Below are 17914 nucleotides of genomic sequence, written 5' to 3'. Positions count from 1 at the left end.
CAGGTCGACGGGCACGTGCAACTTCCGCCGACCACTGGCGACAACATCGATGTACTGTGGAGACCTCACGCCCCACGTGTTGAGCAATTCGGCGGTACGTCCACCCGGCCTCCCGCATGCCCACTATACGCCCTCGCTCAAAGTCCGTCAACTGCACATACAGTTCACGTCCACACTGTCGCGGCATGCTACCAGTGTTAAAGACTGCGATGGAGCTCCGTATGCCACGGCAAACTGGCTGACACTGACGGCGGCGGTGCACAAATGCTGCACAGCTAGCGCCATTCGACAGCCAACACCGCGATTCCTGGTGTGTCCGCTGTGCCGTGCGTGTGATCATTGCTTGTACAGCCCTCTCGCAGTGTCCGGAGCAAGTATGGTGGGTCTGACACACCGGTGTCAATGTGTTCTTTTTTTCATTTCCAGGAGTGTAGAAGACAGATAACTGAAATCTTACATATTTCAAGTTGCTCAAACTATATTGTAAAGTATACTTCAGACCCAAATTATGTAAATATAGGTGTCCCACAGGGTAGTGTCCTTGGCCCAGTACTATTCCTCATTTACATAAATGACTTTCCACAGAGCATCAAGCATGGACAAACAATATTGTTTGCAGATGACTCAAATGTTCTAATCAGTGACAAATCACCAGATGCACTAAAAGAAAAAGCCAAACCAACACTAAACAGTGTACGTGAGTGGGCATCCAATAATAAACTAACACTAAATCTTAAAAAAACAAATGCTGTTAACTTCTATGTCTGCAAAAAACCACACTATAACAACTTTAAGTTAAACAATGAAACTATAGAATGTGTAGACTACACAAAAGTTCTTGGTATGCATGTTGACAGTCAGTTAAAGTGGGAAGAACATATTAAAATACTTAGTAACAGAATCGCTACAGCATGCTATGCTCTGAGAATTCTGACTGCAGTTTGTGATACTACGTGTGTCAGATCTGTATATTTTTCTTATATCCACTCTGTTATTACCTATGGAATAATATTTTGGGGAGTCAACAGTAAAAATATTCAAATAGTTTTCAAATTACAGAAAAGAGCAATTCGTATAATAACCAAAAGTGGCAGTAGGGCTCACTGCCTTGAACATTTCCAAAAGCTGGAAATCCTTACTGTCCCCTGTGAATACATTTTTCAAAGTGTTATGTGTGTAAAAAAAAATATTGACTGCTATATGAAAAATTATTTAGTACACAGCTATGAAACTAGAAACCAATACAATCTGCATCTAGAGAGGAAAAATAAAGTTAAAACTCAGCAGAGCTTGTTGTACAATGCTGTCAAATTATATAATAAATTACCCCAAAAAATAAAAGATATTGACACAATCGGACAGTTCAAAACAAAACTAAAATTTTTTTTATTAAATAAAAGTTATTACGCAGTAATGGACTATCTCAATTAAAACATGTAGCGTAATTAAAGTAGCCTGCATTGTAATACATGAGGAAATAATTATAATATGAAATCAAAATTGTACAGTACTATAAGAAAATTACAAATTACACAAGGATATAAAACTAATTTAAGGTACCTCAAAAATGTGTAAATACAAATTTTATGTGTATAATTGTAGGTATATTGTATTGTATATGATTTTGCTGACGAAATCCACACAATGTAAATTGTTACATGGATTAATAAAGAAATCAATCAATCAATCAATAGCTGCATTCCGGCCTGAGATGCTGCAGTTGGTGGTCATGTTATGCTTGCTTGTGTGTATGAATCATGTGTGTTTATCTTCTGCTGATTAACATTGTGACCAAAAGCTTTATGTAGGTGTATTTGAGTGTTCCTGTCTGCAACTTAATGCACCTTCTTTATGGTAAGTACCAATCTGTCTTTTCCTACATTGTCAAGGTTTAAATATGATAGACAGAGACAGTATAATGCTATAGGAGCAAGGAACACTAATACAGAGATCCAAATGAAGTTCATTCTTTTTATTAACCACAAATGTCACTCGAGAGTTAATGAGTTGGCATATAAGTATTAGAGTCCCTAGGCCCCTGAAAAGACTTCTCAAGACATTTGGTGACAGCTTTACACAAGATTTTTACTGTACACTTCTGTAGAATAAATGCTCATTTTGAAATTAGCTGCATTGCCCCAGCAGATTATATCACATGACAGTATCGAGTAAAAGTATGTGAAGTAGTCTAGGAGTCTGGCTACAGGCCGACACAGTGATAGGGATTTCTAGGTACAAAGTTGACAAACTTCATTTTGTTATCCAGTTGAACGTCTAGGAACTTCACACATGGAGCCTCGTCTAGTGCATATTGCTCTCTATTACTGGTGACTGTACATCTCTTGCATTTGTTTGGAATTGCACAGTATGAGTCTTAGTATGAATAATGGTTAATTCGTTAGCTGTGGCACAGCTGTAGTCTGCTCTGTTATTTTTCTGGCTATGTGTGGCATGAATGATACATTTAGGCCCATTATTAGTATATTAGTATCGTCAGTAACCATCACAGTTTTAAAGCAGGCTTTATGACTGAATTCCTTGAATTCTGATACCCATTTCCTTTAAAATTAAAAAAAAAAAAAAACTACTGCTTCAAATGAAAATGTAGAGTTGAGTTAACCATTCACCAATTTTGGATGAATTTGCTGTGGACATAAGCTATTCAAAACAAAGAATTTTATGAAGCATGCTGTTCTCAATTACCCATTTGAATGAAACACACAAAATAGCAGGTTGTGAAATTGTGTAGATGGAACTATTCTGTTTATCAAGTTAATGACTTTGCATATCAGTACCATAATAGGTACATTGTATGGCAAGAAAAGTGAAGCACCCAGGAGACATGGTTGGATGTCAATGTAACTTTGTACACATACACTGCATTGGTTACCATGCAAATAATGAGAATTGCAATTTTCTGTAGCAGACAGAATGTCCAATAGGGTGCATTAGTGTTGATTGTATTTATCATTGTTACCAGGCCTGGTAGAGTAAATAAGGGAGGTGGACAGTACAAAATGTTGAGTGCTCACTGTAAAGGATATGGAGATGCCACTTACTTCTGTGAGGCAGTCTTATCAGCACATGACAGAGATTGGAAAGGGCTTTGTTGTGGTTCTCCATTTGTCAAAGTTCTGGTCAACCACGTCTGACCTTTACAAGGGAGGATTGCTGTATTATTCACATCACACTGCCACCCTTTACAACTGCACCAGCCATCTGAAAACAAGTAATGGACTCCTTGCAATATTCTGTGTCATCCTGTACAAGTGGTCAGATACTAGTAGCAGCCAATATAGGAAATAACCGTCCTATGAGTGGGCTGCCATTAACACCACAACGTGAATGGCTGTGTTAGGAGTAGTTCCATGACTGGGAAGCATGGACTGCTGATGACTGGTGTTGCATTGTGTTCAATGATGAATAACAGTTCATCACTACCCCAGATGACCATTATTGGTGAGAATGGTGGTAACCTCGGGAAAGGTCTCTTTCTTCCAGTGTTTTGGAGAGGCACAGCAGTGTTACTGTTGATGTCATGGTGTGGGGAGCAATTGCATATGACTTCAGATAACAGCTGGTAGTGACTGAGAAACTCTGATGGCACAATGATACGTCATGGGCACCCTACGTTCTTGTGTGTTAACTCTCATGTGACAGTATTGGGGTGCCATTTTTCAACAGGACAACATTAATTTGCAGAGGGCACATGTTTCTATGAATTGTCTACAGGATGATGATGTGCTCCTGAGGCCACAAAGATCCCCATATCTGTCCACGATAGAACATGTGTGGGACCAGGTCAGATGTCAACTCTGTCCCAGTGCCAGTATCCAGATATAAAAGAGCAGCTATAACAGTTGTGTACTAACTTGCCTCAGGAAAAGATACACCAGCTTTATGGCCCTTCACAACAGAATAAGTGCATGCAACAGGGGCAGAGGGGTTACAATGCCATACTGACAAGTGGAATCATGCTGCAAAGTTCTCTGTAAATGTGGCTCAGTTTTGTAGTCACTGAAATAAAGTCACACACACCTTCAATCAGTGAAGTCTTATTTTGTTTCCTCCTGTCCTTCACAGTGCTTTCTTTTTCAGCAGTGCATAAGAAGAATAGTGTAGAAGATAATACACTCATGTTCAGAAAAAAAAACAGAACACCTTGAATGACTAGAGATAGGACATTCATATTCAAAGAACATGTATATCAATATGTTCTGCAGAAATGATTAGCGTTTCAGTCCCCTTGGTTAGCATGTGTCCTGGTGATGGCATTGATGTGCATAAGGCATGAATGGCATCCTGTGGTCTGGCCATTCATACTGCATTCACCTGGTTCAAACGTTCATCTGTGGTGGTTGGCACTGGGTCACAGCACTGCACCTGTCATTTCACCATATCCCATACATTTTTGATTGGCAACAAGTCTGGTGATCTAGTGGGCCACGGCAAAAGGGTGACATCCTGTGACACCAAGAAGACATGTGTTCATGCAGCAACATGTGGTCATGCATTTCCTTGCTGAAAAATGGTATCTGGGGTGTTGCACAGAAAGGGTATTGCTACAGGTCGCAGGATGTCATTCACATAGGTCACAGTACTCTGGACACACAAAAACTGTGATTTGTGGTTGTACTCAATATCATGCAACACCATAAGGTCTTGACTGGCATTGCATGTCTTGTGTGAATGTAATCACTATGATGCCACTCCCCTTGTCTGCAGTGAACCAAAATGCGGCCATCATTTTCAAACAAAAAAAACCTGTATTCAGCCAAAACCACTATCTGATGTGATTCTTGTCCCCAGTGACATCATTCCATATATCATGGCCATCTAGCATATTTCTGCACTTTCATCAAAGGTAGGTGGAGAAGTGAATGACACACACACAACCTATGCCATAATAAACAGTGACAGACTGTCACCCCTGATAGTGAATGGTGTGTTACCCTGTTCCACTGTTGCACCAGAGCCACGGAGGATGCATCTCTGCCCTGCAGTGCTGTTCAGATGAGACAAGCAGCAGTTTCCCAGATGGACACAACACACTCTCTCATGCTAATAATGTGCTCTCTTTCAAACTCACTGATTTGATGGTGCAGTTCACACATGTGTCTGTGAGGCATTCTGCATGTCTGCTCAAGTTACACTGATCCATTACCTTCAGTTTATAGTGACAACGAGAGCCACAGGCACATTTTACTAAAAGGTGGTGTTGCACCACGATATCGATGTTGAGTTACAACCCATGGGTTGACAAGTTTCAAATGGTTATGATGTCTGCAGAACATACTGATGCACATGTCCTGTGAATATGAACATCCTATCTTTAGTCATTCAAGGTATTCTGTTTTTTCTGAACACGAGTGTATCAATGTGTGCATGGATTAGCTTATTTTTTTAAAAATTGTTTCCTTTTTCAATTAAGATGACCTGTCTGATACCATTTTGTAAATGATTTATGGATCAATAAACAACTAACTAAAATTTCCCTCAGATAAGTACAATATCTGGACCAAGCCAAGAACTTCTGCATGTCTGCTCAAGTCACACTGATCCATTACCTTCAGTTTTTAGTGACAACGAGAGCCACAGGCACATTTTACTAAAAGGTGGTGTTGCACCACAATAATACTGTATGATGTTTCCTCCATTAGTAGCTATGTACTAATTATGACCATCAAAAAACATGTCTACTAAAGCTAGTAGCCCAGTTATCATTACTCTGCAGCTACTACTCATTATCCAGAAAGCTTTAAAACCTGTTTCTTCATTGCAGTCATTTTCCTTCAGTATGACTGGAGACCGATCTTCTGAGCATTTATTTTAAAAGTATTTATTGACAACAAAACCTTACAGGAATAAAACATGTGCTGTGTAGATATCAGTGTGGAAGAGAATAAGTTGTAAGTGAAATATTACACCATGACTCTTAAATACCTATATATTTAAAGATATTTTAAAAGAATATATGAATGTAATCAAACAATGATGAGTGGGAAACAGTTTGTGCTCCTTTGTAACATTCAGTTATTCTGTCTGCAGGAGTCATACATCAGATAATTTCATTGGGTACATAATATAAATACAAGATATTCTGTGAACTCTAGAGTTACTGCGAAGTAAATTGTTCATCTACTCCACTTATTTCTCATTCCTGCAAGCAACATACAAAATGTACCCAGCAGACGGCAGCATGATAAATAATGTTCACAAGAGTCTTCATCATTTTCAGAACTGGAAGAAAGAAATTTCATTGTGTTTGGTACTAAATTATGTCCTTATGGATACAAGTGTTCTAAGAAACAAGTGTGCAGTTCAACTTTAATTTTATTATTTCACTCTCCAGAATGAAGCTCATATTTTAGTGGGAAAATCATATACAGAGAACAGAAAACTACAGCTGATAAAGTCAGTTGCCTAAACATGACAAATCTCTTTACATTCTACACTCCTGGAAATTGAAATAAGAACACCGTGAATTCATTGTCCCAGGAAGGGGAAACTTTATTGACACATTCCTGGGGTCAGATACATCACACGATCACACTGACAGAACCACAGGCACATAGACACAGGCAACAGAGCATGCACAATGTCGGCACTAGTACAGTGTATATCCACCTTTCGCAGCAATGCAGGCTGCTATTCTCCCATGGAGACGATCGTAGAGATGCTGGATGTAGTCCTGTGGAACGGCTTGCCATGCCATTTGCACCTGGCGCCTCAGTTGGACCAGCGTTCGTGCTGGACGTGCAGACCGCGTGAGACGATGCTTCATCCAGTCCCAAACATGCTCAATGGGGGACAGATCCGGAGATCTTGCTGGCCAGGGTAGTTGACTTACACCTTCTAGAGCACGTTGGGTGGCACGGGATACATGCGGACGTGCATTGTCCTGTTGGAACAGCAAGTTCCCTTGCCGGTCTAGGAATGGTAGAACGATGGGTTCGATGACGGTTTGGATGTACCGTGCACTATTCAGTGTCCCCTCGACGATCACCAGTGGTGTACGGCCAGTGTAGGAGATTGCTCCCCACACCATATTGGGGGTGTTGGCCCTGTGTGCCTCGGTCGTATGCAGTCCTGATTGTGGCGCTCACCTGCACGGCGCCAAACACGCATACGACCATCATTGGCACCAAGGCAGAAGCGACTCTCATCGCTGAAGACGACACGTCTCCATTCGTCCCTCCATTCACGCCTGTCGCGACACCACTGGAGGCGGGCTGCACGATGTTGGGGCGTGAGCGGAAGACGGCCTAACGGTGTGCGGGACCGTAGCCCAGCTTCATGGAGACAGTTGCGAATGGTCCTCGCCGATACCCCAGGAGCAACAGTGTCCCTAATTTGCTGGGAAGTGGCGGTGCGGTCCCCTACGGCACTGCGTAGGATCCTACGGTCTTGGCGTGCATCCGTGCGTCGCTGCGGTCCGGTCCTAGGTTGACGGGCACGTGCACTTTCCGCCGACCACTGGTGACAACATCGATGTACTGTGGAGACCTCACGCCCCACGTGTTGAGCAATTCGGCGGTACGTCCACCCGGCCTCCCGCATGCCCACTATACGCCCTCGCTCAAAGTCCGTCAACTGCACATACGGTTCACGTCCACGCTGTTGCGGCATGCTACCAGTGTTAAAGACTGCGATGGAGTTCCGTATGCCACGGCAAACTGGCTGACACCGGCGGCGGCGGTGCACAAATGCTGCGCAGCTAGCGCCATTCGATGGCCAACACTGCGGTTCCTGGTGTGTCCGCTGTGCCGTGCGTGTGATCATTGCTTGTACAGCCCTCTCGCAGTGTCCGGAGCAAGTATGGTGGGTCTGACACACTGGTGTCAATGTGTTCTTTTTTCCATTTCCAGGAGTGTATTTTCCACCAATTTTTGTTTCATTTGTGCAATTTTATTTCCTTTGTCCATATGTTCTATTCATAATACTAATGTCCCATCACCTTCCTGAACTCAATTTATACTCATCATAGAGAAATGCAGACCCTGTTTTTTTTTTCAAATAGACAGAAGGGAAAACATGGAGATGTAACACAGGTGTGGCAATATGGTCATGGTCCTAAAGTCATCTGCATTTGTATGGTGTGTGCAGTGGTATGTGTTGAGAGACATTATGAACAGTGTATAGCTATATTAGCTATAACCAAACAGTGGCAATTCCACATTGTAATATCAACAGTGTAAGGAAAAGATAGATTGCTACCCACCACATAGATGACATGTTGAGTTGCCGAGAGGCATATTTACATATTAGCTTTCGACTAAAGCCTTCATCAGAAAATGAAAAGCGTGCGCACACACACACACACACACACACACACACACACACACACACACACACACACACACACACACAGAAAAAAAATCATTCACATAAGGAAGCATGTACACATGACCACCATGTCCTATGGCTCAGATCAGAATCCTTATATTGTCGATATATCAGCTACAATTTAGGAGAAATAATTGTTAAGAAAAAAATTGATACATTACATCATTTCCAAATTAATTAGCATTGAAGTGAGCCAATCAGGCCACTGCACATGCAAATTCAAGTGGTCTGTCAGATACAATTAGTGCCAGTTGTTCTCATAGCATAGATGGCAGACTGGCCAGCTTTTGGCTTGGATTCAATCCTTATTACCACCCCATGTCCAATTTCTTTTCGGTTTTAGGAAATCAAATGAAGGACACACATTTGGTTATAATATCTGTGGTGGTCTGCTTGAATTTGCATGTGCAATGGCCAGATTGGCTAACTTGAATACTAATTAACTCAGAAACAGTGAAAGATATTGAACTTTTTTTCTTAACAATAAATTCTCAGCACAATGAACCCTGTAACACTCTTACAAGCTATTCACACTGGTTATGACCACCTTCCATATAAACAAAGGATCACTGCACACTAGGTGTAACCCAGATGAAGTAGTGCATTTGTTAAGGCACTCTCCTCAGATTCAGGGGAATGGGATTTCATGCTCTGTCTGGTCATTCTGATTTAGGTTTACCATGGTTTTCTTTAATCATTTCAGGGAAATACCAGGGTGCTTCCTTTAATAAGAACATGTTTGACTACCAATTCTATCCCTCTCTTAATATACATGCAAAAATTTATGTCTGTGCTGTTATCTGACTTTTTCAAATTGGAAGACAGATGATCTGTTATGTTAAAATATTTGGACAAAAATCCTAGGTCAAGATTGCTAGAAGTGCTTTGTTGATTACTGGTTTCAGCTTATAGATGAATCATCTTCAGATCTAAAACACAGAAAATTGCATAAAAGAGGCAAACAATAGCATAATACATTTCGTATTTAAACTTCCAGTCTATGAAATGCGACAATCAAAATTATTTCTTTATGCTGTGAGTATCAGCCACCAGGCATTACCAATCATCATAATCTTTTGAGCTGAATCACTCTGGTTGTCATGTATGCACTGAGTTTTTTAAAAGTTTTTTAATGTATTTATTTATTTATTATACATCATGACAAAAATAAAGTTGTAAAAAGTATGTTTCATAAGTGGTATAAAGTTATAACCTTACAGAAAGTAGGTTGTCATGATTACATACTGTGCAACATTGGTCGTATATGTCTCCAGCTCTCATATTGCCACTCTTGTGTTTAAATGAGAGGTGACTAACAGTGGTAACTATCATATAGTCCATATGTAAAAAAAAGTGTGTATTTGTATGTATTTTGCTGTTGTTAACCTCTTTCATGCAGTTCTTTCATGCAGTTTTCTGTAATCTGAAGGTGGCTCATCAATGAGCTGAAACTGGTACTGTATAAAGAAGTTTTAGTGATCTTGACCTAGGATTCTTATCCTCACAATTTATGTGTAGGTATACAAGTTATGTTTTTGCCTTGTATTAAGCTGAAAAATATCATATAATTATAAAAATGAACTGTATATGAATAAATTACTATAATATACTAAATCCCAAAGTTTGTTGTTCAATCCTCAATCAGTTTTGGAATTATTTCTGTCAGTTACAACTTCTTCCATCTTTGGAAATTAGTTGTAAATGGTGAAATTCCAAGTGCAGTGCATGCTAAATTTTATTTTCCACAGTTAATGGCTAAGAAGTCATGTTACTTGTTGTAGGAAGGCTAGGGCATACCAGTTCCAATAGAATGATGACAAGGAAAGAACTGTGGTGCTGAAACCAGATTCAAGGCAGCTCTATTACAGTTTCTTCACATACACTTTTACCATCACTGTAAGCTGTAACTGATGCCAACATATCACACTAGTTCATGTATTGCCACGTTAAAAATATACACATTTATATGAAATGTTTACGGTCATGTGTACAGTTGCTCTAGGCAAATGCTGGGGTGATTCCTTTGAAGTGACATGGCCAGTTTTCTTCTCCATCCTTGACACAATCCAAGTGTGTACTCCATCTCTAATGGCCTTGATATTAACAGGACGTTAAACAAAATCTTACTTCTTCTTTGTCTCCACTCTCTTTGTTCAGTTTGATTCAAAACTGTTACAAATGACAATGGAATAATGTTTACCACTACAGAAATTTTACTATTCCTACCACCAATTTCTTCAGATGTTTCAGGCCTGAAAATTTAGCACAAAGGGCTGTCTGATGTACAGAATAATGAATCCCATTTATATTTGCTCTTTCATTGCCAACTAAGTCTTTAAATTCTTTCTGCTTGGTATCATAATGTCATTCCTTAGCAAATATGCAGTACCTGTCTCTTATGCGAATTAAGAATTCTCATCCCTCTCTTCTGTCATATGCATTCATTTTAAAGGATTGTGACAATATATTGTAGACTGCCTCTTTTAGTGCAAACAGCCCCTGGACCTGTGAACATCCTTCATACCACAAACAAATAGCGAAGGTTAACAGTGCTGAGAGCATGATTTTGCTGAACTTGGAACATTATGCCAACAGAAAAATGTCATACTGCAATGTTAAATAAAATGTTGTACTGTACTGACTACTTCCAGGAAGGACTGAGCAATGCCTAGTGACAGGCTGGGCCTTGTCATGCCTGTGGCCTGCACATGCTGCATATTTGAAGTTTGGTACACCATGCCTGGCCTGGCTTTAGCTTATATTTATTTTTTACTGGTTACATATCAGTAGTTTCAGATGTCTCAGGCTACACCATAAAAATTAGTTTCCCTATAAATGTCACTAAAAACTTATAACAGACCTCGTCATTTTTCTTTCTATTTTGTAAAATCAGTTTAACATCATTCATGAGAAATGTCAACAATTTTTTACTAACTTATGTAGCAACTGGCCATCAAAATGAAGCAGACAGATGGACACAAACAAAAAAAAGCCACCCATACTGTCTCACTCCAGCACCTAGCATTATGCTAGAAATATTGATGTAACTTCCAGAAAACCATCTGAAGATGAACCTGAAAAGGTTCAAAACCCAGTTAATGGAATAATAGATAATTATTCAAAAAAGTAAAGTGTTGCAGTTTTATGTATTTGTATTCAGTTAACAGTCATTGGTTCTAAAATATCCATAATGGACAAGCATAATCACTTTCTACTAATAGTGCTGTAGTAGTGGTAGACACTAATAGGCAATAAATATAGGCTAATATACTTTGTCACCATGTTAAAAGGTAGTTTATACCAGCTGCACATGCAAATGGCAGATACAAACATACTGATATGTGTAATATCACCAATATCTGGAAAGAGCACCTACAGCAGAAATGTACTATTACAGATCAGTCACTTGAACTTCCGTAGCAAGCAAATGTAAGGCCAGGTGGTAGTGATGTCTTCCCCACTTGCCATTATTTGACTTTGTCTCTGACAGTGAACTATGACTTCCACTGCTGTTTACGTGGCCCTACCTAGACTTGCATTGTACAGTACACCAACTGATGAGCATGTGGTTTCTATTACCACTAGGCTCAATATTATAAAACCTAACATTATGTGAGTGCCTAGTGAATAGTAGTACTCTCAGTCAGTGATTTTTCTATCTATAACTAAAACTTAGTTTTATATTAGTTTCCATTGAGAACCATTATTGTTTGGTTTTGGGGACTCGCAGGCAATTTTAATCTGTAGTTTTTGTTGTTGTGGGTTCCAGTTCAAAGACTAGTTTGATGCACCTCTCCATGTCACTCTATCCTGTGCAAGCCTCTTCATCTCTGAATGACTCCTGAAACTTACATCCTTCTGGATCTGCTTACTGTATTTATAAATTTGGTGCAATAATATTGCGGTAGATTATTAGTGAGTGTGAAAATTACTGTTTTCACTACTGATTATGATGCACCCTGTGTACAAACTACGAACAGTGGATCCTCTGGTGCCCCTCTCAAATTGGTGCCCCAAGCAGTCTGTTGTTTCACTTGAGCCTTAAATTAGTCCTGGGTAATATAGTTGACAACTGGATTCCATTTCAGACCTTCCTACTCTGTTAATATCAGAAGAATTCAGCTGAAATCAAACCTGGACCTCCAGATCAATTTTCAGCAGTGCCAAAACAAAACCAGTGTGGTGGGTCACAACATATACTTAATAGCAATGACAAAGAAGCATGAGCCCCACTAATGAACACTGTCTCCTCTAAAGGTAAATTTGTTAGTAAATGCACTGAGGATACTGAATAGTAACTAAGGATACTTGATTTTGCAATTGACCTGTTTCGTTCAAGATTAACTTACTGGGTAATAGGATCTGAGCAGATGCTATTCCTTGGCAAAAACAGACTGTCACATTTATATTTTTGAATGAAAACAAATCTTTTTACAATGTAATAATCATTATTCATTATAAAAATATTTTACTGAACTGTAAAAAAACTGTAATACTTTTTCAGATCTGAAAAAGTCAGTTTAAATTGCTGAAATGAGTTACAGCAGTTGGAGATAGCAATTATGTGAGGGTGAGATTTGCTTGTTTGTGTGAATATGTGCGTATTTTCCTTTCTTTTCTGATGAAGGCTTTGACCATAACCTAAGTGTGTAACAGTCATTTTTTTGTGCCTGTCTACAACTCAGCGTGTCATCTTCATGGTGAGTAGCTATCCATCCTTTCCATAATTGTTGATATTCTAACCTGAACTTTCCATTGTTAAGTTTATAAATAAAGTTCTCTGGTAGGAAGATTAACTTATTCAAATTCAGAGGTCACTCTGTTGCTGACAATATCAGATAACCAAGATACTTGAAAGTTTTTCATAAGCTTACAAAAGTTTGAGTACAAATTGAGAAACAATCACATGCCACCAGTCCTACAAATTATCAAGTATGAGAGATGCACTTGTATTCGTAAGATTAAATGCAAGACCATAAACAAAAAAGGCAAATATAAATCTGCAGAAATATTAATTATAGTCATATATGTACTACAGTGCACATAATGCATAGATAACAAATAAAATAGTCATCAATCTGAAAAATGGTCTGAACACCTCAATAGTTTATTAAGTATGACCTTGCTGATTCAAGGATACTCTTAAATTGACATTTTTCACATACGCAAGTATTTCCAAAAGTAAGAGTCATAGAAAACGACAGAAGAAAACACAGAGTAAACTGAACATTGAAATCCAAACCTTCAGGTAAATAATGACAGTTAACAAGTTAGACAGCAAACCATGTGAAATAAACATCATGAGGCTGCAAGCATTTTTACACTGCTTACAGAGAGAAATGTTATAGCCTACATGAAATAATAGGGTGGGAGCTCAAGTGGTAAATTTAAAACAGTTTCAAAGTATGTCTTTCAGAGAAATAGCAGATATTTTAGTGCAGTACTGAATATATAGGGAACAGAAATATGGACAAGAAAATTGGGTTGTTTGGGGGAAGAGACCAAGCGAGGTCATCATTCTCATCAGATAAGGGAAGGATGGGGAAGGAAGTCGGCCGTGCCCTTTCAAAGGAACCATCCCAGCATTTGGACAAGAAAATTCTTTGCAGTAAAATGCTCATCACATAAATAGGAACTTGCTAGTATTTCTCAGATGCTTCAGAAACTATTTTATGTCTGCTTTCTGATGTAATACCATGAGGTGTTTGTGTATATTAGACTAATATAATGGCTGATTCATTCAAATCTGCACTTTCTATATCACTATGGTTGCTGAAGCATAATTTAAATCAAATTGCTAATAATGGGTGGCATGTCATTTTACTATGAGGAGGCAAATTCTAGGTGATTGCGAATGATCGTATAAGCAAATTTTAGTTTAGTTCACTGTCTTGATGTGAGCTATGTATTTAGGATAAATACACAATGATGACAAATTAAGCAATTACCAGCTCAACCACTGATTTGAATACAGTTGTGCTTTCTTAGCCATCTCTTGTTGAAACTGATTAACACCATCCTGCTTCAACCTGAGAACCAGCTCATCAGTAAAGTTAAAGGGGGAGCTACACTTAAACAGAAGTCCAAACTTTGGGACTGTTCTTGTCCAAAAAGCATTCCAGAAAACCAGGCATTCAGTGCATAAAATTTGGATTGTACATTATGACAATATCTATACAGTAAACTAGGTCTAAGCCAGAAAGAACATCCCAAGGTTTAGTAACTTACATACAAGTGGTGGCAGCTGCTCTCTTATCTTCTGAATAACTCCATAATTACTAAGACTATTTTTTACACAAAAAGTGAACCAAGTTACACTGTATGAATTCTGCAGGAAATGGATGCAAAGATACAGAGGCAAGTTTTGCAAATAGGCACGAGGATAAATGTTATAGAAAAGTGTGAGGCTAAATCTTATAGAAGAGTGTGAAAGAATTATTTGATGAGAGCTGTAACAGTTTAACAAATGAAACCATAATTTCGTTAGAGCTCAGTCTTTCTAAGAGGTTCACACACTTTCAAGCAATCACTGTAAACTATATATAATTATGACCTAAATACAACAGGAATTTTGAATTTATTTTCGAATTCAGCAAAACTTGCACAAACAATGAACATCCACGTTTATTCTACAGTAATGATCGTGAGGGAACAATTCGTACCATAGCATACTTCCTTCCGCATAAGCCTCGCTCTGCTCCTTCCCTGACGCCTGTCCGCAATTCTGCTACGAACCATCCTATAGCTCTCTGAAATAGTAAAGGAAAAATATAGAAATGGACCGTAAGGCGCAAAATCAGAACCGCGATTAGCAACAAAAAATGTTGATATATAATACACGGCCGATTTTAGCAAGTAAAACAAAGTTAGTCTTAAACATAAGAAGTGGAGAGTAGAGTAGTGCACCTGTGCTTAATAAAAACTTCACCGGTACCATACTTGAAATCAGACGATCACCGATCACCACATTAAAGACACATACAGGAGTTACAGGTCAAGTGTAAGGTGTAGTTTTGTAAGCAACCACTGTCTTATTAAACCGACTGGTCTGCAGCTCGTGGTCGTGCGGTAGCGTTCTCGCTTCCCGCGCCCGGGTTCCCGGGTTCGATTCCCGGCGTGGTCAGGGATTTTCTCTGCCTCGTGATGACTGGATGTTGTGTGATGTACTTAGGTTAGTTAGGTTTAAGTAGTTCTAAGTTCTAGGGGACTGATGACCATAGATGTTAAGTCCCATAGTGCTCAGAGCCATTTGAACCATTAAACCGACTGATTTTCGGTTGCTGGACAAAATAGGGCGTACTGAGTAGACCTATTCCTGATCGACGAAACCTATATTTCACCTCATTTACTACGGTTCTTTTGTCACAGACATATCGCCTTTTTAAAAACGCAGCCCTGTAATATTGGTATTATACTGCGTAAAGTAAATAAACGTTCGTGCAACGATTTGACTGTTTTCTGTACAATGTTGGGACTCAGACACTACATAAATGCAATTACTGACTATCTAAGCAACAACAGTAGCGTTGTTATCTTTATAGCTGAATCACTTCTTATAATAGCGACGAATAAGTTTGTGAAAGAAAGTGTAACGCATCGGCAGTGGTTGCGAAGCGCGCGTGTACATTACCACCAAGTTGACTCAGATTAGCACGCGACAGTCCATCTTCGCACGACAGGAGAAAAAGAAGAAGCGAAATACGTCCGAATAGCTTCATGCTGTCCTCTTCGTAACTGAGGTACAGCAGCCGGCTTGCACGACACAATCCAACACTGTGTGTCCATTACGTCCCTTGAAAGCAAGTGGGTCACTTTCACTCAACTTTCAATTTCACCGCCGCATCCTCCGCTTATCCAATAGAAACTCGGCACTGGTTATGTCATACAACCTGACTTAACGAACAGGCAGTAACTTTGACGAGTACGTCATAACATGTAATCTTTCGCATAGATGTGTAATGCTAATTTCGTTACGTGGAAGATGATCAGCTTGCTCTGGCTCCATGTTATGATGCTAACATTTTCAACGCTAAATGCATTAAAAGTGGCTGTCATTCCATTATGAAGCATCTGAAATCATACTTCGCTGATTCGAAGTAAGGTTAAAAAATATTCTGGATCATTAATACAAGACGCAGTAGAGTTCATATGAAACAGCAAAGTCGTAATGATGTTCTCTGCTAACAAATATAGCTTACTGTTCATTTGTGAAAAAGCGAAGCGCAATTCATTCGAACGCCACTATATTATAAGAGATACAGAAGCAGTGTGTTATTCCGTCACGTTAAAACGAGTTCTGCTTCCGCCTGGGCTTCGATATCAAATTTGTCTGCTTCCACTGATCAGCACAAAATGTGTATGATAAACATCAAGTCTAGTTCCCAAATTTCAACGTAGCACATAGGCAGCAGTAGGCCTACCCTTAGAATTAGCCATTGTACACTAGTTATTAACCGAGTGGAACGTTTGAACTATTAACTAGCGATTCAGTAACACCTCTAAAAGATCCGAAATTCTTCCCGTTTGCTCTGTATGTTTATTATGGAGAGTTCTTCTTCTAAGCTTTACATTACATGTAGGTGATGATGGTACGATATCAAAGATGATGTTCAGTTTAATAGTATTCATTGTCAGTTATAAAACTGCATAAATCTTACATGCAGAGCTCTCCAAGATGTATAGATATCTCCATATTTTCTTGAGTGACTTGAGTGATAATTAACAATTATAAACCGACCCATCTGACAAACAGAATGTAGTTTAACTGTAAGAGTTTGTTTTTTGCTGCCACGAGAAAAGCTGAATTGACCTGAGGAAAGCTGAATTGACCTGAACGTGTTAAGAGTAATTTTTATTAACAACAGCTCTGTATTTTCACGATGCATACACAGGCATACATTTTGGTCTTTGGTTACTGTGAACAAGATTCAGGTATGTCCTATCTTGACATCAGGTTTTTTCATTCTAAAAATTTTGTACATCTGTTTCACATTTAGGTTGAGAAATAATCTTTGTTTATGCATTCACCTCTGGAATGTCTTCACAAACTTGCATTTTTATTGGAGAGCATACTCATTCATCTGGTAAAATTTCTGGACTGATATTCGTATTTTAGCGCCAAAAACATCGACGCACCTTTCGCGTTCAAGATTGACAAAACCTACTCGGTTTTCTTTCGTAGAAGAGAGACCACCTATAGTAGGCTTCAGGACTTCTATTTGCTTTCTTGATGGTATTGGCATGTTCCTTTTCACCCTTGCCACTGCCTTACCCAGCAATGAAACTCTGTGATGTGTTTCATGTATTATTACAGTAGTTTTCTGCTACACCCTTTGTTTTCTCTTCCTTCTTGCAGATTTCTTCTTCTTAATTCCTGTGTCTTGTGTATGTATAGTTGCAATTAGAAACGTTCTTTCTTCCTTCTTTGAATTTTCTCTTTATTCAAGAATGCTGCTTTTAAAACTGGATTCTCTTCAGTCTTATTTCTTCATTTTTGTCATAGTTATTTTCCTGATATTGGAGGTGTTATATAGTAATATCTTATTTCCAAAATATTAAGCTTATGTGG

The 17914-nt window shown here is 39.0% G+C and overlaps 1 protein-coding gene across 1 annotated transcript in view; it reads right to left on the bottom strand.

The window, feature by feature from the left end:
• Positions 1-16131, bottom strand: part of LOC126183564 (pancreatic lipase-related protein 2-like) — a 144314-nt gene extending 128183 nt beyond the window's left edge. Inside the window, exons 1-2 of the mRNA XM_049925642.1 lie at positions 15977-16131; positions 15009-15095 (exon numbers count right to left, since the gene is read on the bottom strand). Coding sequence (XP_049781599.1) covers positions 15009-15095; positions 15977-16064 — 175 coding nt within the window. The 5' untranslated portion in view covers positions 16065-16131. The remainder of the gene's footprint in view (positions 1-15008; positions 15096-15976) is intronic.
• Between the last annotated feature and the right edge of the window lie 1783 nt (positions 16132-17914).

Source organism: Schistocerca cancellata, chromosome 4 (genome assembly GCF_023864275.1).
Source record: "Schistocerca cancellata isolate TAMUIC-IGC-003103 chromosome 4, iqSchCanc2.1, whole genome shotgun sequence".
In the NCBI taxonomy this organism is placed as follows: Eukaryota; Metazoa; Arthropoda; class Insecta; order Orthoptera; family Acrididae; genus Schistocerca; species Schistocerca cancellata.
This window is presented reverse-complemented; position numbering and strand designations above follow the sequence as displayed.